This window comes from Ictalurus punctatus, chromosome 8 (genome assembly GCF_001660625.3).
Source record: "Ictalurus punctatus breed USDA103 chromosome 8, Coco_2.0, whole genome shotgun sequence".
NCBI lineage: Eukaryota > Metazoa > Chordata > Actinopteri > Siluriformes > Ictaluridae > Ictalurus > Ictalurus punctatus.
The window spans coordinates 20,001,662-20,027,500 of NC_030423.2; the positions used below are offsets into that span (position 1 = coordinate 20,001,662).

The 25,839-nt window shown below is 37.3% G+C and overlaps 1 protein-coding gene across 2 annotated transcripts in view; it reads left to right on the forward strand.

Annotated features, from left to right (window-relative positions):
* The first annotated feature begins 11,098 nt into the window (after nt 1–11,098).
* Nucleotides 11,099–25,839, forward strand: part of spon1b (spondin 1b) — a 126,563-nt gene continuing 111,822 nt past the window's right edge. The window contains exons 1-2 of one of the 2 annotated variants that reach the window (XM_017474499.2): nt 11,099–11,606; nt 12,209–12,315. In XM_017474499.2, coding sequence (XP_017329988.1) covers nt 11,399–11,606; nt 12,209–12,315 — 315 coding nt within the window. In that variant the 5' untranslated portion in view covers nt 11,099–11,398. The remainder of the gene's footprint in view (nt 11,607–12,208; nt 12,316–25,839) is intronic. The other variant, XM_017474498.3, reaches the window with a different exon arrangement.

Genomic DNA, 25,839 nt, shown 5'->3' on the forward strand with positions numbered 1-25,839 from the left:
TCACTGACCCACCAGATGAGCCATGGCAGAAAGTCGGGACTGACTTGATCTTCCTTGGTGGAAAGACGTATCTACTTGTGATAGATTATCTGTCAAATTATCCAGAGATGGATACTTCCCAATACATCTGCTGCTTGTGTGATAACACATATGAAATCTATCATTGAGAGACCTGGAATCCCACAGGTTGTCTGTAGTGACAGTGGACCATGCTTCAGTTGGGGTGGAATATGAGTTTCAACAAGTAATATCCAGTCCGCTGTATCCCCAGTTGAATGGAAAAGCGGAGAAAGGAGTACACATAGTTAAGCAACTGCTCATGAAAGCAGCAAGCAGTAAATCTTATCCCTGTTTAGCTCTGCTGAAATACCGTGCTTCTCCACTCGAGCATGGTCTGTCTCCTTCAGAGATCAACATTACAGCTACTGTGGCATGAGACTATTCAGTGCATTATAGGTCAATAATAGTATTTTATAATCAATGCGAAATTTTACTGGGAGCCAATGCAGTGTTGATAAGATAGGGGTGATGTGGTCATATCTTCTTGTTCTAGTAAGGACTCTTGCAACTGCATTCTGGACTAACTGGAGACAGTAAGACATAATACAATAATCCAACTTAGAGGTGACGAAAGCATGAACAAATTTTTCTGCATCGTGTAGTGACATATTTCTTATCTTAGCAATATTTCTGAGGTGAAAGAAGGCTATCCTAGTAATATGATCTACAAGAGCATCAAATGAAAGACTGGAGTCAATAATCACACCAAGGTCTTTTACTGCTGAACATGATGAAACAGAGAGACCATCCAGAGTAACTATGTAATCAGAAAGCTTACATCTAGCTGCATGTGGTTCTACTAGAAGTACTTCTGTCTTGTCAGAATTAAGTAAGAGGAAGTTAATAAGCATCTTAGCATCTTAGCTCCACCCCCTTAGGATGTGAGAGAAGGATGCGAGGATGAGATGTGAGGAGAGAGGAATCGAGGCAAGTAGAATGAAATATCCTCGCTCTCTCAAGCATCACATCAAAGCAATGTCAATTAATAATGACTGTGCTCAGCCGGACTACCTCACTGCACTTCAGAGATCTGCCATTATGTTGTTAGAGTTTGGTTAATAACAACATTCTTAATGAAGCAAAATGCACTGATAGTATGTGAAATATCTTTGTTATTCAACATTAAATTAATGAACAATACATAATTTATTGCATCTTTTGTGCAGCTTTGCATATCCAAACTTGCATTTCCTACAATACTTGTTGTAAGCATATTATTATTTAATTATATTTCACACAAAATTACATTACATCATCAAAGGACCTCTTGATTGTTATTGTGGCAGATGTAGGCAAAAGGAGGAGAGGAAATTATACATGCGTCAGGTTTTTCGACAAGAATCACTTCCACATAGGATATACTTATGTATCCTCGCTCCTAGCTCCTCTGGAAGCTTTCTCACTCCTTGTTCCTCCCCTCCTCACGGTGCAATTAGAGAACTGCTATGTCTTTAAAGATGGCTGACGTTGATTTCCTAGTCATGGGATGGAGGACGGAGTAGCGAGGAAGTGAGGAAGCATCAGTTTGAGTATTGAGAAGCACCCAGTGTCCATGCACTCCCGCAAAATTTAGTTTTGATTTTTAATTTAGAAACGGAATTATATAAATAACTAAATTACACATCATTCTGATCATTTTTGTGGTGCTTAAATTTAAATGTCCAGACAGGTTGACATAATGATTTATTATTGTTTCTTTAAAGAAACAAGATGTGAATTAGTGTTGTTTTTAAATATTATTTTAAAACAAAATTATTTTATTTATTTTGTTCTTTTATTCAATTTTATTTAACTATTTTTTTAAACAGAATATTTGGCCTGGTTAGGAAAATGCATGTTTTGTTTAGGTTGAGTAACCTTACAAAATTTTCTTGAATTACATTGCTGAGAACTTGGCACAAAAAATAGTTATTTTAAAATTATTTCTCCTTTTTATCATCTGGACACCCCTTATTTTCACTGACTCTATAAATCAATAAGATACTTTCTAATTCAAATAGCAACACATTTTAAAGTCACGAAAAAGTGTGAGTGTGAGAAAGAGAGAGAGAGAGAGAGAATCTTGGCTTGTACATAGTAGCACTGTAAATTCTTGTCCAGAATTGTAATCTGATTCTAAATGTGGCCCACAATCACTGGAATGATCTGGGCTACACACCCCCATCCACAATTGGCCCAAATGTTGTCTTCCACCATGTTTGCAGTGCCATCATTGCCACGCATGGTCCACACTTGGCTGACATGATGCATGCCAGTGCCAGCAGCACATCAGCAGTGCCATCCTGAGGCCACATTCAGACCAAGACCGTCTGCTATGTGTGTATATAGTACTATTAAAACTGGATTGGAATTTGCAAAGAAATTTGCACAGAGATGTGCCACAAAAGTTCTGGAACTAAGATTTACCTCTAAACAATGGAAAGGCCGAAGTGTGGAGAAAGAAAGGATCTGCTCATGATCCAAAACATACACGCTCATCTGTGAAACATGGTGGAGGTATTGTCATGGTTTGGGCTTGCATGGCTGCTTCTGGCACAGGCTCACTAATCTTTATTGATGATGTAACTCATGATGGTATCAGCAGAATGAATTCAGAACTTTACAGTAACAATTTGTCTGCCTATTTGTCAAATTATAGAGAAATATATCTAAATTAATTGAGAGGAACTTTATCATGCAGCGAGACAACGATCCAAAACGCACTGCCAACTCGACAACAGATTTCATCAGGCGGAAAAAGTGGTAGATTTTAGACTGACCAAGTCAATCACCAGACTTTAATCCAAGTGAGCAGCATTTCACCTCCTGAAGAGGAGAGTGAAGGCAGAAACTCACCCGAAACAAACAACAACTGAAAGAGGTCATAGTAAAAGTCTGGAAACGCATTAGCAACAATTTGGTGATGTCAATGAGTCACAGGCTTATCTGTTTCTATACTTTTGCTAGCCTAAAGATTTGGTGGTCAGATACAAAAGGTTCTATGTTTTATGTTGTTTAACACATCTAGATGTAAATATTAGGATAAAAGCTGAAATCCTAAACTTTCACTTCATATCCATCTATTCAATAGTTTGGGATGTATACTGTATATGATGATGTATATCATCATATACAGTATACATCAGTATACAGGGTTGGGAAAGTTATTTTAAAAATGTATTCTTTTACAGTTACAAATTACTTCATAAAAGATGTAATCAGTAATGCAATCCAAGTATCACAATATGAAAGTAATGTAATCTGATTATGTTTAGTTTACTTCAAGGCCACATATGTAAAAGTCAAAAGAAAAGCAATATGATCTAAACTACTTTCAGTTCATTTTAGAGCTTAAAAACATGTTCTATGTTTGGATTTGTTTTAATAAAATAAACAAATAAATAAATAAAATATCACTGTCCCTGATGCGAGTAACATTACATCACAAAAGCATTTCAGAGAACAATTTGTGTAATAATTTATTTGTGTATGCGCCAGGAGGTTGCTCATGTGAGCCACAACTGGCAAGACAGAACCCCCCCCCCCCCCCCCACACACACACACACACACCTTCTTTTTACAGGGACTCATTACTCCATGTCTGTTCGTCAAATCTTTGTGAAACTTGTTCAGTTGTTAAATCTTTTTATGTTAATATAAATATTTACACATGTTAAAGAAATTGCTGGAAATAAAAGCAGTTGAATGTGAGAGGACAGTTATTTTTTGTTGAGTTTATATACAGTATATATAAAATGTATCAGGGTATTGGAGTCAAAAACAGTTTAAAACTGTTTAAAAGTTTTTTTAAACAGCAAAAAAGTCATATTTAAAAAATATATGCCACAGAGAAGAATTCACACTTTTAACCACTTTTTGTTTTTATTTTAATTCATTTATTTTATCATTTGAGTTTTTTTTCTCTGAACGACAATTCTAGATTCATCTAACTTTTACAGGGGACAAACGAGGCAGAACATTATATAGCTTTTACGTTTCACAATCAGGAAGAAAAACACTTTTCTCCTTCCGCTGAGTCACAGCAGATGTACTCGTTTGAAACGTTGTGCTATAGCAGTGTTTAGCATTCTAATGATCTTTACCATGTTCACTTTTTTCACTTCAGAACTGAAAACTATAGCTCTCTTTTCACTTGCACATCTGCCTCTTAATCTTTTTTTTATCCACATAACATATATCGAATTAGATCATTAGAACCCTTGTGGGAAACTTTTCGATTTGGAGGTGATTCATTCTGCCATGGAAAACTCTTGAGCCATGCAGGCTGAGTGCCAGTCGAGGCTCAAACGTAGGAGTAGGTGTCGGCCTATTTCTGGTTCTGTAGGATGTTGCTCGATACAGTCTGAGTTTAGTTTAAAGAGAAGAAAACCCAGACTCCAAGAAAAGCAATGTCAAAATCCTCGGGTCAGCAAAGCTCCATGGACCATCAACATTGTTTTCTAAAAGCTCTCAGTATGCAGGAGCATCTTGCTCTTCACAGCATTGGTCTGCTCTTGTTTTTTTTTTGTATCATGACCTTGTGGCAAAAAAAAAAAAAAAAACTGACTGGCAAAATACAATGCAGCCTTGCCGATGTATTATTTATGAAGTAAAGAAGTCACTAAAAACCCCCACGAAGGAGGAGATGACATGAAGAGAGAATGGCTATTTAACTCCACATGTCCACCTCTGTCCTGTTCTCCAGCTCCCTTGGAGTCTGCTGATGCGGCAAACTATTTACATATATATGAGAGGAGTTTCACAGCTAGGCTTTTTATAAAGTGCTTCAACATGCTGCAGGAGTATGGAATCAGAATAGAGTCATTAAACACAAATGCACAAAACAGGGTTCGCAAGTGGATTTCTTGATTTATGGCAGGAAAAAAACGCGTTCAATTTTGGTGATGCAAATATTTCTCATTTCTCATACACAATCGCAGAGACATTTTTTTGCCTATTTAATCTTTCGCCTATCAGGTGTGTTTTCTGCTTCAGTCAGTCATATTGCATTTACATTTAAACCTATACATGAAGGTCATCATATGCGGCATTTCACTACAGCCTGATAAATCTGTAGCTTTCACATATGACATATAAACTACAAGCATGAGGTCACAGTGGAGAAATGGGACAGCAGCTTGAAATGTATAATATAAAATCATTTATTGTGTAATTATTGTTTCTATATTGGCATGTCTGACAGTAGTTCTTGCTGTAATTCAAGTCACTGTTTACACTCACTGAGCACTTTATCTGGAACACCTGTACTCCTACTCATTCATGCAATTTTCTTATCAGCCAGTCATGTGGCAGCATTGCAATGCATAAAACCATGCAGATACAGGCCAGCAGCTTCGGGTAATGTTCACATCAAACATCTGAATGGGGAAAATGGGAGCTCAGTGATTTTGACTGTGGCATGATTGTTGGTGCCAGATGGGTTGCTTTGAGTATTTCTATAACTGCTGATCTCCTGAGATTTTCATGCACAACAGTCTCTAGAGTTTACTCAGAATGGTGCAATAAAGAAAAAATATCCAGCGTATGGCAGTTCTGTGGTTGGAAACGCCTTGTTGATGAGAGATTTGAATCGAGAACGGCCAGACAGAAATGGCCAGACAGAAAGGCTACATAACTCAGTACAGTTGTGGTGAGTAGAAAAGCATCCCAGAATGCACAACACATCAAACCTTGAGGCGGATGGGCTACAACAGCAGAAGACCATGTCGGGTTCAATTTCTGTCAGCCAAGAACAGAAATCTGAGGCTGCAGTGGGAACTGCTCACCAAAACTGGACAGTTGAAGACTGGGAAAACGTAACCTGGTCAGATAATTATAAATTTCTGCTGAGGAACACCAATGGTAGGGTCACAATTTGGTACCAACAGGATGAATCCATGGACCCCACGTACCTTTGTGTCAAGAGTCCAGGCTGGTGGAGGTGGTGTATTGGTGTGGGGAATGTTCTCTTAGCACACTTTGCGCCTGTTAATACCAGTCAATCACTGCTTGAATCACAGCCTATTTCAGTATTGTTGCTGACAATGTGCCTCCCATCATTGCCACAATTTACCCATCTTCTAATGGCTTCATCCAGTATGATAATGCACCATGTCACAAATCAAAAGTCATCTCGAACTGGTTTCATGAACATGACAATGAGTTAAATGTTTTTCAATGTCCTTTCTAGTCACTGGATCTGAATCTAGTAAAACACCTTTGGGATGCGGTAGAATGGGAGATTCACAGCATGAAAGTGCACCAAAAAATTCTGCAGGTATTGTGTGATGCAATCATGTCAACATGGACCAGAATCTCAAAGGAATGTTTCTGACATCTTGTGGAATCCATCACACAAAGAATTGAGACTGTTTTGAGAGCAAATTCCTAATTAATAAAGTTTTACGTGAGTGTATATTCATGTGCTCTTTCTAACATGTTTCTATAGTAACAACTTACATAGGGACTTACATATATGGTGGACATGCCACATTTAAAATATGCATGGAATTGTTGAAATGGTAATTTTTTTCTGTGGGGAGATGTTTATTTTAGCACTTATGGAAGGAGTCTCCAATTTCAGCATAACAGTCAGAGGAAAAGATCTAACTGTAGGTTCTCCACTTGTTAAGCAAACATTCCAACGTTAAATGCAACTGCACACTGTTTTTAATGAATAAATAAATAGTAATGGTTGGTAAATGGCTGTTGTATAAAAGGAATAAAATACATCAGGCCACGCTGTTATAGAAAAAATCATCAACTTCAGGATGGAGACAGTAAAATGACTTGGTCAGTAATTATTGTCCTCTAACAGCAAGCTCCCAAATGTTTTATAACTTAACCTTTAAATCATATTTTAATGTGTGATGGCTAACTTTTTTTCTCACAAAAGTCCAGTGTGTAACAGCCTTTGTGTTTGCAGTTTTCTTCTTCAATTATTAATGTAATTCACTACGAGTAATTATTCTGCTGCCATTTGTTCAGGCACAGACGATTCTACTTATTCTACTAAGATTTAACTCTGCATTTTATGAAATAATTAAGGAAATATGCTAATGTGTCTAAATGAATAAAACGTTATAAGGATCTACAGTCATACTTCGTTTGCAAAATGCTAACCATGCTCCAAGCTCGCATTTATTGATTGCAATGTTAGCATTTTTAGGTGAAGCATTCCTTTAAAGTGCTGAAAGCTACGTTAAAGAGTAATTAGCCTAATTGGCTACACTGCCTTGTATAAGTATTCAACACCCCCCCCCCCCCCCCCCCCCGCCCACCCCCACCCCCCATTTGGGTCATAGTTTGGAGTGGAATTGTCTTAGTTTGGGATTTTTAACATTTGATTTGAACAATATGGTTTCAGTTAGAATATATACAATATATTATTTATTATCATTGTCACGTTTTTGCTTGCATACTGTTATGTATTCATCCCCCAGGTCTACCCCCTTAGGAGAACACCACCTTAAGGGTTAAAAAGTTACTTTTTTCCCCTGGTTACACAATTTCAATATTATGGGATATTTTGTGCAGATTTGTGACATATAATTAAAAACAACAAGTCAATTTCAGTCCCAGGTTGTGTCTTTGTGATCTTCCTTGACCAACACTAGAGACCATCTAGTAACTTGCTTTATGTCTATCTCCTACTGCTCTTTTTTCTCACCTCGGTGGAGAGGTGTGTCGTTCTTGCCAGAGGCGAGCTGGAGAAACAAAAGGAGAGTGGATTGTGCCAGACTTCTCTCTAGATGGGGCAGATCGACATCACTTCTGCTCCCGTTTTTCACACCAGCAGATCTGGGCAGTCAACATGGACCCCAAAGGCTCAGGCCAGGCAGTTTGATTGGTAATTTTTCCCTATGTGGTGCAATCTCAAAATAAGATGTACAGCTGAAATAAAAACCAATAGCTACCTCATTTTTCCCCTTTCATTAAAAATTTAAACTTTGTCCAAGCAGCTAAGAAATAACTTCCAATAAATTAATGTGCTCACTTAAAAATATATTTTATTTTGCTTTTCACAGCCACAAGCAGGTGGCATTTTATTTTTAATTTATTTATTTATTTATTTTACAGTGCTAGTGTTTTTATACAATATAATATAATATTTAATTTAATTCATTCAGAATGTAGTCATTAATCACCCAGTTTTCACAGTAGGCACATTTTATTGATTTAGTCTGGAGTTGGTTCCTTATTTAGATCCAAAGTGACGTTATTGTGGCTTAATTATGCTTGACATCATGTTTATACACCCAAACATACCTCCTGCTGGATAACAGACATGCTGCAAATGATGAAGGGCGCTCAACTGTGACCTTTCTCAACCGTGAAGAAGTGGGCTGGGGTTTTTTCTTCCATTTTTAGCAAATGCAATATGAATGCAAAGGTCCACATGAAAAACAAGAACAACAACAACAACTAGGGACGTGTGTAGAGAAGGGTTATGGAGGGCACTGAGAGTGAACACTCCTGTAATATCTGCTATTGCGTTGCTCCATATTGCTCCAGGTTGTTCATTTGAAGTAGAAGCTCTTACTATAGGTTTAAAATTGGGCAGTTGTAAAGAATAAATAAATAAATAAATAAATAAACAAATAAATAAATAAATAAAAACAACCAACTGTAAATCATTTCAATTAAGTCCATGAAAGGAGTCTAAACTGTTTTAAGAAAAAGTATATACAGTGGTGCTTGAATGGTTGTGAACCCATTAGAATTTTCTATACTGTATATCTACATAAATATGTCCTAAAACATCAGCAGATTTTCAACCCAATTAAACCTAACCAACCCACCAAAATGCCAGAGTTGAAGCTGTTCTGTACTGAGGAATGGGCAAAAATTCCTCCAAGCCGATGTGCAGGACTGAACAACAGTTACCGGAAACCTTTAGTTGCAGTTATTGCTGCACAAGGGAGTCACACCAGATACTGAAGGCAAATGTTCACATAGTTTTGCCACTCACATATGTAACATTGGATCATTTTCCTCAGTAAGTAAATGACTAAGTATAATATTTTGTCTCATTTGTTTAATTGGGTACTCTTTATCTACTTTTAGGACTTGTGTGAAAATCTGATGATGTTTTAAGTCATATTTATACACATATATACTTGTAGAAAATTCTACAGGGTTCATAAACTATCAGGCACCACTGTACACACAATGGCCCCTTTAATGGAAAAACCTGTAAACTTCATTCATGAAATTATTAAATCAACAGCACAATGCATAAAATTATGCAGTTACAGGTCAAGAGCTACAGTTACAGTAATGCTCACATCAAACACCAGAATGGGTGGTGGGTGGGGGATCCACTAAGCAGCTGTTCTGCAGGCGAAAATGCCTTGTCGGTGAGGGATGTCAGAGGAGAATGTCCAGAATTGTTCAATCTGACAGAGAGGCTATACAGTAACTCAAATAATCACTCTTTACAACCGTTGTGAACAGAAAAGCATCTCAAGACACACAGAAGGTCAATCCTGATGGGTTATGGTTCCACTCCTGTCAGCCAGGGATAGGAATCTGAAGCAACAGTTTGCACAGACTCACCAAGACTAGACTACTCTGTCTGGAGTGATGTGGCTGAGGTTGAGGAACATCACTCAAATTCATATTTGTTCTCAACTAGAGATGTGATCTAGTTAAGGAAATGAATGTATGTCTTATTTCTTTTCAAACCGACAAAGGATACCATTTTAAAAATTCTTCTGCGTGCATGCTTTGCCTCAAACGTACAGCATAAACACACAGCACGTGCCACCCGTTTCGAATATAACATTAAGAGGACAGCAGGAGCTGTAATAGCTTTCCTGCCTGTTTCCATGTCCTGCAGCTCGAGACTGTTTAGGCTCCTCTGCGCGCGACAGGCGAATCGATTCTGTTTGAACGACTCCTAAAACGAGTCAGTGAATCGATTCACTAACGACCAAATAAAAAAAAAAAATCCGAAAAATTTGTAAAAGTTGTCATTTGTTTACATTTCTGATTTGTTTACAGATATTTTCACGATTGCGGTGTCATTTAGCACTTGTAAATTTTAATTTTTAAAATATTTTTTTAACACGGAATCTAAGAAAATCTAATAAGGTGTCTTTACTGAAAATGGCTTTAACAGGGTTGATGGTTATTTTTTTTTAAGCATTAGCAAATACCCAAAATATGGTTAGCTATCATCCATGCTGTTGTAACGAGGACATTACAGACATCCTGATGATTTACTTTTTTTTTATTAATTGGATAACTATTATGTAATTTCAAAGTGACCTTGTCAGTTAATATCACAAGATCATTAAACAAAACAAAACAATGAAACACAATGTGAGAAGGTATTTTATTCTTCTCAAGATCTTCAGGAAATTAAAATATTGAAATTTCCCATTGAACATGTGACTTGTGGAATATTCCAAATTTTTTATACTGTAGGGGTGAAAATGTCAATTTTTCATAAAAAATATATGGGTGACTCATGGAAAAGGATGGTGATGTTGCACATTAGCTAATACAGTCCTCCCCTCCTAGACCCCTCCCCCAGAATTATTTAGTAATAATTATTATATGTCAAGGTAAAGTGCAGTTATATAAACTGTGATTTTATAGGTTTTATTACTGTTTGAAGTTATTTATCTGAAACATTCTTGGATATAATGGAAATTGTATTGATTTTAATGGAACTGTAATGGTCCCTGTGGGCCTTTATAGTTGCCTTCTATTGGTTGCATGTTACGTCTAGTGGATACCATTACGGTTATCCAGTAATGATAATGGTTTTAATGATTTTAATTTGTATTGAAAACCATTAGAATTTCTGTGAAGGTTTATATTGTTTATTTCAGCAGGGATGGATATTGGATAATGAACAAAATAGCTTCCAAACAAAGTGTAATAAATAGTAAACAGAGTGCAGTTCCTTTGCTGGAGCACAAAACATAACAAAACAAATAAAAAAAAACACCAGTTTCTGAACAGCTCTGTGGGGTGAATCAAACGAATCAAAACTCGATTCAGCTCAAGAATCGAATCAGTAAGGTGAATCACTATAGTAATGCCGCCGCTGATCTTCTCTTCACCACATCGCTGTTTGGTCGGGGAGGAGAGTGCTTCCTTCGGTCTTTTTCTTTTTTTCTTCTTCTTCTGTGAACCTTGGATAAAGTGAAAATTTGACTCGCAAACCGATTTGAATCATATTGGGGACTCATTGAGCCCGCGATTGCAATCTTTTAAGCTCGGAATGGATTTTGTCTCATTTAGAAAAGTGGTTTATTAAGTGTTTAGTGTCAGGGTTTTGGACCCCGTGTTGTTTTCTCGCACTCAGTTTCTTCATTCACTGCTTTGCACCGGTGGGCATCCAGGCATGGGCATGCATGCAGGTTCAGGCACGGCGTTTTTGCTCTGCCTTGTGCTGAGTTTCTTCAGCATTCATGCTTTCTCCAGAGAGAGCTCGAGCTTCTGCAGGATCCTCCGCAGCTCGAACCGGGGCGCGCGCAGAGAAGGACACAACGAGTACCGACTCCGGGTGGAAGGAGATCCTGAAACATATCAGCCTGGAAGCACTTATAGAGGTGAGGGAACAACAGTAAATAATGTCGATTTATTCCAGGTTGCACTTATCACTGACATTAATCTGAGTTGGAGTTTGAAAAAGCGCACGTGCTGCCCGCATTGGACTGTCTCCAAAATACCCAAACTCTCCTCTACACTGTCCATCACACTGTATTTGTTAAGAAGACTGCTTAACAATGTCTTGTGTAGGTTTTTTCGTCCTGTTATATTTCTTTTGCAGCATGCACTGCCAGTATGCATTGGTTTTTGCAACATGCATTAGATTGCCTGAAGAAAAAAAAAAAATACATTCATGCATATTTTCCTAATACAGAAGAATAACCTGTGTGTGAATGGCACGTATTATGAACCAGCTTGGAGGTTTTGTATGAAGCGTGTCTGCGCTTGTATTTATTTTGAGATGGTTCAGCTTCACAAGGGGAAAAAACAAAGAGAAAAAAAAAGCACACAAAGACTTCTGAGACACTTGAACTTGCATTGACTGGTCTGGCAGTTTGCAACTTGCCCTGACACACACTCAGAGATCTGACCTGCTGTTTGGCTAAATGCTGCTGTGTCTTGACCTATTTCTTTCTCTGTCTTTTCATATCTGCCTCTCCAGTGAGTTTATACGCCTCCAGTCCGTCTTACTTCCGAGGTTTCACTCTGATTGCTCTGAAGGAAGGCAGAGAAGGAAGCAGCCTCGATGATTATGCTGGCAATTTCGAGGTGAGCAGAGTACTCGCATGTCCTCTTTTTACCGCCCTGACCTGTGAAAACCAAGCATGACATTTTTTCTCAGAGTGAAGTTTTGTCTTGATGATGACAACATACACAAAATGTGTGTTTCATCATTCTGCACCCTTATCCGTGATTCCAAATCAAAACAAAACAAAAGAGGAATGTTTTCATGGGAATCATTTGGAATTTTACAGCTCAACCCTCAGTTTTTACTCCGTTTATAAACGTCATTATTTGGAACGGCTCGAGCTTTGTGAGTTCCTGCGAGTCTGTTGGATTTCAACACAAGTTCACATCTCTGCAACTGTAAAAAGCAGGACAAATAGGTTAGTCAGGGCTAATTGAACACAAATGAAGCAATTGGAAAGATCTGAAAGCAAGATAAGGTCACAAGGATGTGAAATGATCCGAAAACAATTATAACTGCAGGTTGGCAGCTCGAAAAATGAATTACTGTGAGTGAAAGCGCACAAAAGCAGAGCTACAGTGGCTATGAATATGATTTTCAACACTCGCCTTGGTAGACAGATAGACAGATGCATATTTATGCCCCTGAACATCTGGGGCTTGTCCCAAATGCTAGTGTTGGAGAAAATAGCTTGTAGAAGAATTTGTTCTAACAAGTTATGCTTAAAAACCCACAGAAACACAGACCTTATCACTGCTGCATCTTTTGTCTTTCTTGAGATCCTTTCCATCATCATTAACTTATCCGGCTGACATTAATATTTCAGCTGCTTCACTTTTCCTCAATCTGAACGGTCACTGTACTGTTTAAAATGCTTGAGCATATTTGCAACATTATGTTTGCACTAATTACACAGGTACTACTGTAACCAAGTATACTATTAGGTATATTATTAGGTATATTATTAGGTATATAGTTCTGTTTAATTGTATTGATCCTAATTATTTTTTTTTTAATTCTTATATTTATACTTTTGCTGTCTTGTATGTTGCTGTAACACATTTGATCTCCTGAGATCAACAAAGTTGTACTGTACATTAAGGTACAGCCATGGTCTTTAATTAGGTCTAAATATGTACATTAAATGAGTTCACAAATTCACCTTCCCATGTGAAAGGGAAAGACATTCATGTATTCATTCTTCTCCAGCGTCTATCCCAGGGAATATTGGGCACGAGGTGGGAATGTACCCCACACTCATTCACATCTAGGGGTGATTTAGTCTAGCCAGTCTACCTAACCTTCAGGGAGGTGGAAAAATACCGGAGAACCCGGAGTAGCTTAGGATCGACCTGGGGACTCGCAACACTACACGCTATGCCACCGTGCCACCTTGGAAGATACATACTAAAGATAAAAAGTCATATGCTTAAGTGAACTGTTCCACTGACAAGGAATGTTAAAGTTGAGTTCTTTTTTTTTCTTAGCGTGAAAGAATCGTATGGGCTAGTGAACAAATGTGTGACCGAGACAGGTCATTCAAAAAGAGAACATCATAGCTTAGTGGATGGGTAGATAGATAGATAGATAGGTACTTCATTCATTCTGATGGATATTGTAGTGTTACAGTAGTGGTAAAAGACAAACATTAACAGAGAAACATCTGCTTGAACCAATAACCATCCTAGGAATCCATGAAGAAACCTTGTATAAGAGGGTATGTGTGAGATTTTTTAACAGATGATTCTTTATTTCATAACAAATTCATCGTTAACACTGTGAATGGCTCAGTATTACCATTCAGTTGCATTGCATTATGGGAATCTCTTGCCTGACAATACCACACTGTACAAGCACTTATATATAAAACCTTATCAAGACATCATGTCAGAACTTGTCTTATGAGCCAGACCTCAAGCTTTTGCATGAGAGTCTGATGTTTTGTTCATAAACATGACAAAGAGCTGTACTTTTAGAGAAAGAGACATTTCGAATAAATTTGACAATAAGTGTTATGAAAAACACTGGAAAGAAATGAAGTTTTCTTTCTTTTATTCAATCCACTTGTGTCAGTCACGAAACCTAAAAGAGTTGACAAGCTCATTGTGTCAAAATTTGTTTCCCTGTTGGAAACAACAAGCACAGAAGTGTCAAGCTCTAATCATGAGAATGGGCAGAGCGTCTGAGGCTGAATCTATGTTAAAATGGATTCTGTGCTTTCTAACTTTGGCATATTTGGAAAAACCAAACAAAACCGATGTTCTAGTGAGAACATGAACTGGCAAGTTCATGAATTGCAAGTCAGAGTTGAACTCTATTCCTACTCTAATCTAAGAATGCAGAATCTTAAGAAATGGTGCCGATTATGATGCTATGATATTTATGAGAAACCGGGCCCTAAATGTCACAATACTGTAGATGAATTGTGGCTAGCTTCCTTCCTGAGTTCGGCTTCTTCTCTGTCTCGTCTCCTGGAATGTGTCTCATTCATGATGCAAACGTGCCTTTTGGAGATAGTGTTCGAGTGCAGACAGTGCCTCGCCTCAGCAGATGGCTTTCTGAAGCCACTACTTAAGAAGATGCAGATGTTAGATATTTACATGAGGCACATGGTTGATGGTGAGAAAGTGGGACGTTGTTTAGAAACTTGTGAGAGTTGATGTCTAATCTTTCTCTGATTGGGTTTATTCCAGAGACAAGTGGCACACTTTAACCCAGATGCAGACAAAGTTTTTGTTGTGCCATCAATATTTAACTGATTGCATATGCAAAATCGTGGCATTTAAAATTTGAGTGTTCTTATAATATCCCTGAGTATTCCTCTCTGATCTGAATGCATTATTTTTCCTAAAAAATTCATTTGTTGCTTTATATCTTGTATATTGCTTTATGAACTGCTTCTTGTTATATAGTAAAATATCTGCTAATACACATCTGTGAACTGTGAAACTCTGACACACAGGAGGATAAAGTAGTTTCTCACACATGAATGGGTTTTTCTATGCTATTGAAGTGTGTTTCTCTGCATAAAAGGATCCCAGCAGAGCAGTTAGGTAGTCTCTAAAAGCTTCAGAGTGCAGTGGAAATAGGTTGTTTCAATGTATCTTAATAGCAAGATTGAGATGACATGAGAGCACACAGAAATTCTCATTTTTTTAAAAGCTGATTTGCATCTTGGTGGTGCCATGGCCTGGTTGTGCTTAACAAATGTCACAGACATTTAGCATACGGAATAGATACACTTGGTGGCTGTGAATATGAGGTGCTTGAATATTCAGGGGCTGGGCAATTAGCTGAGTGCATACTCATGTAGTTCGAGCTTTCGTTCATAATAACTTACACTTGCTCATAGTGCATTTTCACCCTTAGCGTCTTAGGTCATTTTGACACTTGTTAAACACTTCTTTTTGGATTTCTTTGCTCCATTCTATCCCTAATTTGGTCTTGGGCATTTACCACCCAGGAGCCAGCTCTCCCATTTCATACACCAGCTAACAACCAGGAAAGATGAAAGCAAACACGTGCTAACTCAGGCACTGAAGCTAGCCAACTGCGTCTTTTCAAGCTGCTTCTCGCGCTGCGACACAGGGCACCGTAGCACACACAGAGGAAAGAGCTATCCACCATCTTCCACGTACATGAGCTCACTGATGCCTGTTGTTGGCTAGTGTTGCTATGGTTGACGAGAGAGAGTATGCCATTCCCACCCAGAGAGACCTCTCTTGGACTCTCGGCTATGGATGGCTGTGGCATTGCCAGGATTTGAACTTGCAATCTCTGGAGGATAGGGTGAACACTTTTCTGTGTTTTCTTCCACACTCAGAGCCAGTTTCCTTGAGAGTTTGGTACAATTGGTGAAGTGTTAAAGCTGCTTCTGAGCATGTGAGTGGTCCAGAGGAATCCTGGTCCTCTTGAAAATGGTGCTCTGGGGTTTGCTTGAGCTGAACCGTGGTGCGGTCTGCATCAGTTGTGGAAACTCCGCACTCTTCAGGACCACATGTTGAGTACCATGATTGGTTCAACCTTTTCAGGAATGTGGGAACTTTTTTCTAGAGCTCTGTTATTTTTTCTGGAGCACAATTAAAAAATTTTTTTTAAGGAGCTCACAGAAATTTTCCGCAAAACGTTAATGAACTTTTTGTAGAATTTAAAAAATTTCTTTGGACCAGGGTGTAAAAAGTGACTTTTTTTAATCTGGTAGGTGGAATGCAATGAATCAAAGTTTTTTTTTGTTGGCTCTTGGTTCTGGATGGTTCTGTTTTAATATAATGTGTCTGAATTTAATACACAACATACAAGGCCAGGGTTTCTGAATAAAAAGCTTAGCATGAATATGTAATAACACACTTAGGGACATGCTGTTATAGGAAAATAATCAACAGTGGGTAGGTATGATGTTGCCTGTTGTGAAGTGTAGTTACTGTTACCACCCTGAAGTTTCCTATAACAGCACATCCTGAAATGTTATATTCCTCTTATACTGCAGTAATTTACAGACAGTTTTATTTTTTACTAATTAAAATTTGACACATATCCGTTTGCAGTTACTTTGTTGGAGAACGTTCACAAAACAGCTTAGTTCCTGTTACCACTAACGTTATAGCAGCTATAAACAGTCACTCCCTCACCAGCCTTCCTTTTTTTCTATGTTGTGAAGTAAATAAGACAAAAATGCAGTCTGTTGTGTTATCAAGAAACTGGTAAGTGCTAACTCCTCTGCCCGAGTGCTAACTCCTCTGCCTGTTATAGAACAGGAATCAACATCTTCTGACCTTATTTCAGCTTTGGTATAAGTTCAGATGTGCTTAGCAGATGCGTTATTATTTTTAATGAAGTTCATCCAGCATGATAATAGTTTCTAAGAAATAAGTATTCTGTTAAAGCCCAGTGTTTTTGTGGAACTGAATGGTGGAACACACTCACACTTTATAACTACTGGCCAGCTTTAAGAGATCAGGACATTGTGTTTTGCTTCTTCTTCCAAATCCATATTTTCTCGATAGAGCCGCACATTGCAAAACTTTATTCCTCCAGAACTCCAGGGAGACGATTTCTCTGCTTGACCTCATCCTGAGTTGTTTGTAGAGCAAGTCTGTTTACCATGCTTTGCTTAAAAAAATGTCAAAATACAGCGCTTATCAGCTCTAAAACGTACACAAGCATGGAGTCTGAGTTTAATTACATTTAAATAAATTGCCTACTGTTTCTCTGAGTGAGCCCATTGAGGCTAAAGCAATAAACTAAACATCTTGCCATTAATTTATTCCATTTGTTTTAAGAACTCAGTGCCTTTTTTGAAAGCCGAAGCTTCTGCCAGTCCCTCTAGGAGACATGTGTGTTTACTTTGGTCACGGCATCTGCACGAGTGTTTGCGTGCATGCTGAGAGAGGAGCGAGAGCCAAGCGCGGTCACATGGCCATGCCAAGAGCCACAATTAAAACAAACACACTTCCCTCCTCCTGTTCCCTTGCGAGTGCCGTTATGACAACTACTTAGAGTCTTGCTTTTTTTTCCCCCCCAGGAAATGGATCGCAGCTCTGCCACTCCACGTCACGAGGTTTAAAACAGACTGAAAAATCCTGCAGCAGAATTAAGAAAAAAGCAGGATAACATTGCATAGGATGCTTCAGACACATCAGGAGAGGAGGGGCACTGCTCAGGGAGTGTCTATAAAATACATAACTAAATATTCCACTTTTGCCCAAAACTATCGGAAGTCGGATCATCACGTTTATTGGATTTGCTTGTTAAAGTTTTTTTTGTGAAAAGATCTGCCAAACCATGGTTTTCCACAAACCTTTTCGGGAACCTAGAAAGTTTTTATCTAGAAATCAAGGCAGTATTAGGATATAAATATTGGACTCCGAATCAATTTATTGGATTTACTTTTAACAGTTTCTTATAAAAGTATCCACCAAAATGTGCTTTTTCATTAACCTGTTTTTAGGACGCTCAGGATTTTTCAGGATCTCAAGGCACATCTCAGCTGAATATTGACCCATAATCGATTCTGATCTGAGCAAATAACCAGTGTTTGCATTGGATTTGCTTTTAATGATCATGAAAAAGTATGCATAGAAATGAGTAAAAAAGTGCACTTAAAGACAAATAAAAGTAGTAATCTTTCTTCCACAGGAATTTTTTTTTTCAGGAGCTTCAGTCTCCAGGTTTCCACTTATAAAAAATCTTATTTGGGCCAAAAATAAGTAAATATAAAAGATGTTATATGTCTCAAAAATGTCGAAAGTAACTGCAGAACCTTCCCAAGGAAAACAAATGAGACGTTTAAAAGAAAGTAAATATAAATAAAAAAGGAAAAATTATAACTGGAAAAAAAACAGACTTGGTATGGATGAGTGACAAATTAAATGAAAAAACAGTATCTCTGTTATAATGAGGAGTTGTTTATTAATATTTACAGACATGGTTTGGGTCTGTTTGCCTCCTTAGAGAGGTATTCTTGCAAAATCAATGATGGAACTGTTCTATCCTGATGGGTGTAGTCTCTTCCAGGAGAACTCAGAGGTGGCTCACTCTAATGAGGATGAAAATGATGAAAATGAGCTCCTGAAAAAGTTCCAGAGTTCCCTAAAAACGTCTGTGAGTTCCAGAGAAAGTTTGTGAGTCCTAGAAATAGGAGTCTTGAGTTAACAAAAACAGTTTCAGAGAAGTGCTTGAGTGTTCAAAAAAAATGTCCTGAGTTCCTGAAAAAAGTTTCTGAGATCCACAGAAAGTTCTTGAGTTCTAGAGAATATCCAAAGTTCTTGAGTTGCTTTAATGTCCATGTATTCCTAAAAATGTTCCTGAGTTCCTGAAAAAAGATTGTGAGGTCCAGAAAAAAGCTCTTGAGTTCTAGAAAAAAGTCCCAGAGTTCCTGAAAAATATCCTGAGTTCCTAAAAAAAGTTTCTGAGGTTGAGATATTTCCTTTTTTCCATTTTAGTAATAATCCTTGATTTGTTTAAAAAGTTCCCGAGTTCATGAAAATGGTCCTAATTTCAAGGGGTAAAATCTCCAGAAAAGTCCAACAGAGTTCCTGGAAAAAAAAGCTCATGAGAAAGTTCTTAAAAGGTTCTTGAAAAGGTTCAAGCAGTGAAAATGTGCCTTTTGTTGCCAAACATTTTACATCTTAAGCCACACATCATTTTGCATAATGGTCACAGTTCCTGCAGTGTGCTACAAAGCAAAATGGTAACTAATTCAGGAACTATTCAGAAGAGTTCAACAAAAGTCTCCACACCTTCGATGTAAAGGTGCTGAGTGACTCTGTTCTCAAGTCACTGTGCTTTAAAGATGTGTTGAGTAACCAAATGGTACTGTTAGGTTTTTAAGCCTGAACTTCTTGGTTTGTCTCTTTCCTCAGTCTGTGAGAAGCAGGGAGGTTATTGTGAGGTCAGAGCATATGGTGGGCATTCAGAGGGCACTGAGGCCAACAGCTGCTTTTTGCTCCTCATGTCTGAAGTGTGTAGACGAATCAGCCATGACTGAGGCTCTTGGGAAAACTAAACATGGCTGCACTTCCTCTCTCAGGGCAGGGAAAAAGTTTAAAGGTCTTTTGAGTGTGTGAGGTAAAGCAGGTCGATACAGTACAGCACTCGAGTTAATGAGTAACCCTACATTCACACTAGCAAGTGATAAATCGCTCATGTCGCTTGTACGGTAGTTTGTCTCTTGTGGGTGTGGATTGAGCGCTACTGTTATGAGCGCATCTGTCCAGCTTTGATGAGAAACAGTCATGGCCAAAAGGTAGCCTACAGCACACAGTTTACTACAGTATACAATTTTCTTTAAAATGTTCTAAACTTGAATCGTAACATTTTAATAAAGTGAAAACAGTGTGAAAAATCAGTTGTTATCTGCCAGGTGTATTTATATTAGATATTAGCAGCACAAGCTTACTATACAAGCTACACACTCTCTCCAGAGACACCAGTGATCTTTGCTATTTTCTTTAAAGCTTTATTTTACTCTGTAGTGTCTCTATACACATTTAATGAGAGCTTGTATATGACCGGATAAGATTCAAATACAGTTTGTATTCCTAAAGCAGTACATAGGAACTAAAAGAAGGTAGGAAATAAAGTTGTGAGAGGATAATGAGAATATACCAGGTGTGCTGTCCCGAATCATTCAATCCAGTCGTTTAGCTTTGTTGCTTTACTTAGAAAATTAATGATCCTCCCTTTGCTGTTATAAAAACTCAGCTTGTCATGTTAATGAAGACTGGAACACTTACTGACTGTTACACTCTGGAGACTCCTTTCATAAAAGTTAAATAAGCATCTCCTTACAGAAAATCTTTTCTTAAATAACATCTTGTTTATTTCTTCGTTTATTTCTATTCTTGGATTATGTCGATCGTTCACCGTACAAGTCTCTGTGAATGAGCTGTTACTATAGAATACAGTGTCTAAAGTATTAGAATGAGCATATAAATATAAAGTAATGATTTCTATTACAGCCGGCACTAAACGATTCAACACTTTCGGACAAATCAGAATGAAGAAGTCAGCAGCGCCGCAGCAAAAGAGGAGCTTAATATTAAGTGTTGCTGTAAATTTTATTTTGTTTTTCACTGACGTAAAAAAAAATTATTTAGCAGTCCCATATAAAATATCCAGATATTCCAAATATCACTTTCCAAATAAATAATTTTATTGCGATTTCTGTTTTGGTCACATTACTGGTTTTACTGACCTTCAAAAGTAATTCTTTCCAAGTTATAAACCTTTTGGCGCTTCTTAACTGTACATACTTTGGCTACATTTCTGCAACAATGTGGTATTCTCAGATTAGCTTTTGTTTGCTTTTACCTGATTGAATTCCTGGCTTCAGACGTGTTAACTGCAAGGTGATAATGTGCAGAAATGACTGTGTTGTTTATCGATGTGGTGCAAATCTGAACCGAAAACACCCGATTACCTCTAATCAGCAGGTAGATGAAAAACAAAAAATCTGCCTGCAGGTGTAAATGAAGCCTTGCACTTCTGGGTTATTTTCAGGGATTATATGAAGATGACTGCAGACATTACCGTGCTGAAATCATGCCTTAAATATCAGAGAAATTGTTAATAATCAGACTGTATATAAGCACTTGAACTGATCTAATGTCTTTATTGAAGAAAGTAACAGCAGTGTAATTGTTTTTGTAATAAAATTATGCAAAAAAGCGATTTATTAATACGTTTGCACGCCAAGACAGTTTGCAATCCAGTGTGCATCTGGTTTCGGTTAATGTTTGAAAATGATAATGGGAGGGAGTGTGAATTGGAATTGTAGTTTATCTGTGATTATTATGTACATTCAGAGCACTGAGCATACAGTATGCAGTAGAGTTGTGCAATATGACACTATAATATCGATATCACGAGGTATCGCAGTGTCACGGTATCTTTTAAAAAATTTCTTAAATGTTTTTTGTAAAAGTTGTAATGAAAGCATCTGATTTAATGTAAAAGCAGTTTATTATATTGCTGCAGATACTTTCGGTGTCCCAGATGCTAATACAGTCACTGTGCTGTATTGAGGCACTCTATGATCAAATCCTAACACCGGCTTCAAGGTTCATATGATTTTTAAGGTCTTCAGCGAGCTCACAGATTAGTTCCCTGTTACTATGAACGATTTCTGTCATCTTAACCTTAAGAGTCTGATATGCACCATGTTACTACACATTTCTAGAAAATTTGTAACATAATACATCTTTAGGTATTAATATTATTATTTTAAATAAAGACTTGTGATAGATGGGATGCTTCTGTACCATAGTGTATTGGTATATATTATTTTTAAAAACATTTTGACTAACAGTTTATTTGCAAACATCTAATACGTTCTCTGAAAAAAGGTTCCATCAAACACCTTAAGGCTGCTTTCACATTAGGGCTTTTTTGCCAGCATGCATTTTTACATCTAATGCTGTGTGAAGCCGCTGTAAAGCAGGCAGTACCGGGTCACTTAGAGGAAAAAAAAATACTGCACCTGCAAAAGTTAAACATTTCAGATACAGTGCCCTCCACTAATATTGGCACCCTTGGTAAATAATAGGCTGTTAAAAATTGTCCTTATTGTTTAACCTTTTGATCTGTTGTTAAAAAAATTAATTAAATTCTCTGCTCTCATGGATATCAAACAACTGCAAAGAAAACACAGGTTTATGAAAAACAAATTTTTGTTAAAATTACATGTGCAACAATTATTGGCACCCTTTTAGTCAAAACCTTGTGCTACCTCCCTTTGCCAAGAGAACAGCTTTTTCTGAATGGTCAGAAAACCATTTTTGTGATACTCAAGTACGTGCTTAACTTCTTGCATTTTGGAGCTTTTAACTGTTCGATAGACTTAGATATGCAGATTATGACTTGAATTAACCAGACGTCTGAAAAAAACATGTTATTTCACATTCTGCTCAATGTTGTCCTTCAAGCATTATGCAAATTAAAGACTATGAAAAGGGTATTAAATGTATCTATGTGGACTATGCTATACATTTTGCAAAGGATTTAAAACAGAAATATTAACATTTTATTTTGAAAACAAAAAAAACAAACAACTGATTGTCTACAAGCTTTAAAGCAGAAGCTAAATCACTATATTAAAAATCCTAAAAAAAGAAAAACAAAAGCACAAACTAAGTGTAAACTGGTAAGAGGTTAAATGTTCTGCAGACACACACATTCACTCATTTGAACACAGTAACATGTTACTTTATTCTGTAAATGTATGACAATTCTTACATTTCTATACAATTACATGTTATAACCCCATTACAGTTACTGCTCTCTAAGTCTTCTCCTATAATGCCTGGTGAGGTTGGAGAATACATGGCAAGGGATCTGAGATCATTCCTCCATACAGAATCACTCCAGATCCTTCAAATTTTGAGGTCCATGCTGGTGGACTCTCCTCTTCAGTTCACCCCACAGGTTTTCTATGGGTTTCAAGTCAGGGAGTAGGATGGCCATGGCAGGACCTAGAGTTTGTGGGCAGTAAACTATTTTTGTGTTGATTTTGATGTATGTTTTGGATCATTGTTCTGGTGGAAGATCCAGCCCATTTTAAGCTTTCTGGCAGAGGCAGTCAAGTTTTTCATTTCATATCTGTTGATATTTCATAGAGTCCATGATGCCATGTATCCTAACAAAATGTCCAGGTCCTCTGACAGAAAAACACCCACAAAACATTAAAGAGCCACCACCATATTTAAACGTGCACGAGGTACTTTTCCATAAGGCTACCTCTCTGTGTGCGCCAAAACCACCTCTGGTGTTTATTGCCAAAAAGCTCTATTTTGGTTTAATCTGACCATAGAACCTGATCCCATTTGAAGTTCCAGTAGTGTCTGGACAAAGAGTGTAGAGACTATTTTCTTGAAACCCTTCCAAACAACTTGTGGTGATGTAGTGACTTCATATTGTAGTTTTGGAGACTTTCTGACCCCAAGATACAACTAACTTCTGCAATTCTCCAGCTGCGATCGTTGGACATTTTTTGGTCACTTAAACCATCCTCTTCACAATTGAGACAATTAATATTGGTTGTGAAAAATTGTCTTTATTGTTGAACCTTTTTTATATTTTATTAAAAAAAATTCACAAAGATACTCTTGCTCTCATTGATTTCAAACAATTGCAAGTGAGTTATTTTGAGGGGACAGCAAATTTACACTGTTATACACGCTGTACACTCACTACTTTACATTGTAGCAAAGTGTCATTTCTGCAGTGTTGTCACATGAAAAGATATAATCTAATATTAACAAAAATGTGAGGGGTGTACTTACTTTTGTGAGATACTGTATTTTTCTCATATGAATTCATAGAGGTGCCAATAATTGTTGCACCCCTATATTTAAAAATATATTTTTTGATAAACCTGTGTTGTGTTTGCAATTGTTTGATATCAATGAGAGCAAGAGTATCTTTGTGAATTTTAAAAAAATAAAATATCAAAAGGTTAAACAATAAAGACAATTTTTCACAACCATTATTAATGGAGGGCACTGTAAGTGCAGAGCAGGTGGCAACTGGTGGTTTTTTAAAAATAGTTACTTAACATGTTTCTGTTGTTGAAAAATATATCTGTTATATAGAGAATATATGTTCTGTTATATTTGTTTCATCTGTTGGTCTGGCCTTCTGTTTTTAATTCTCAGTCTGTCCTCATAAGTAAGAGCATCAAAATCAGTTTAAAAAATGACATAGTTTCACGCCAAAAAAGCAGCTAAGCTTCTAAATAGCTATCTAAACTTCACTGAAAACAGGGAGTGATGGCTGGCAAGCTAGCTACACCTTTAAAGAAATAGACAAAAAAACCCACAACTAATCAAGCATAACTCTATAATATAATTTATTTACAATATTTACCAATTACACTATACTGGTTGTGTAAAACTGTTGTGAATTTAGTTACTGAACACTATCTGCAGCTCTAAACACAATGTTCGTCCGACCGGCGCTGATATTTAAAGTTTAAACTTGAGATGTCAGTCATGTTGGCATTTCAGTGATTGGCAGTTGGTTTCATGGTTCTGCCCCTTTGACAGGACTCCCAGTTATCATATAGAGAAGCTATGTGTCTGAGCAGGATATAAACATCTATGCCAAACACCTGCAGACACACTCATTGACTCCCAGTGAAGCCATATGTCTGGGTGGGAAGAAGAAGAAGCCTGTATTTGTCACATATAGGTTACAGTAAAGTGAAATTCTTTTCTTCACATATCCCAGCTTGTTAGGAAGCTGGGGTCAAAGCGCAAGATCCTATAGAAGCTGTGTGTCAGTAGAGTTCTTTGGGTGGTGTACTGAAGGGTTCCAAAGGTGAATTACCCTCAGGCTGTGCAGTCCACTGAAAACAGTTTGTATTAAATGACTGAACAGCATGATATTGCAGAGAGATATCTGATATTTCACCAAGAGTGATGAATACAGTATAGACACATTGGTAAATATTAAATTGCTGCATTTTAATGAAATTTTTCTGGAGGCCAGGCTTCCCATGTAGTCTTAAAGGGTCATGAAACCCCCCTCTTTCAGCTCAAGTCCACTTCATAATATTTTTGAAAATTGCAACTTAAATGGGCGTGGCAAGGCAGGGGAGGAAGATGGGGGTGAGCATGCCGACTCTCATTAAAAATCAGGGGTCACGTGTGAGGAATTGTAAGATTTTTATAGCTGGCAAAGTCCAAAGAAATACATTGACAACCGTCTGCTTTTTCCCTTTGAAAGTAACTAAATGTACATATACAATTATTATAATTACTATTACATATATATATATATATATATATATATATATATATATATATATATATATATATATATATATATATATATATATATATATATATGTCTTTATGATGTGCGACACAAACACTTCTGTTGATTTTTTATTATCTGACCAGTCAGATTGCAGCTTGGAAATCAAGGAAATCCAACAAGGAGGACTATAAAAAGTCAGTGAGTGAGATTTACTCACCATAGTTAGGTTAAATATTAAAAAACGAATCTTTTTGTTGTTGTTGATAAATTTAGATAGATATGGTTGCTAACTGGTCTGTGGTAGCATGATGGTGCACTGGGTAACATCACTACCTCACAGTCTTTTA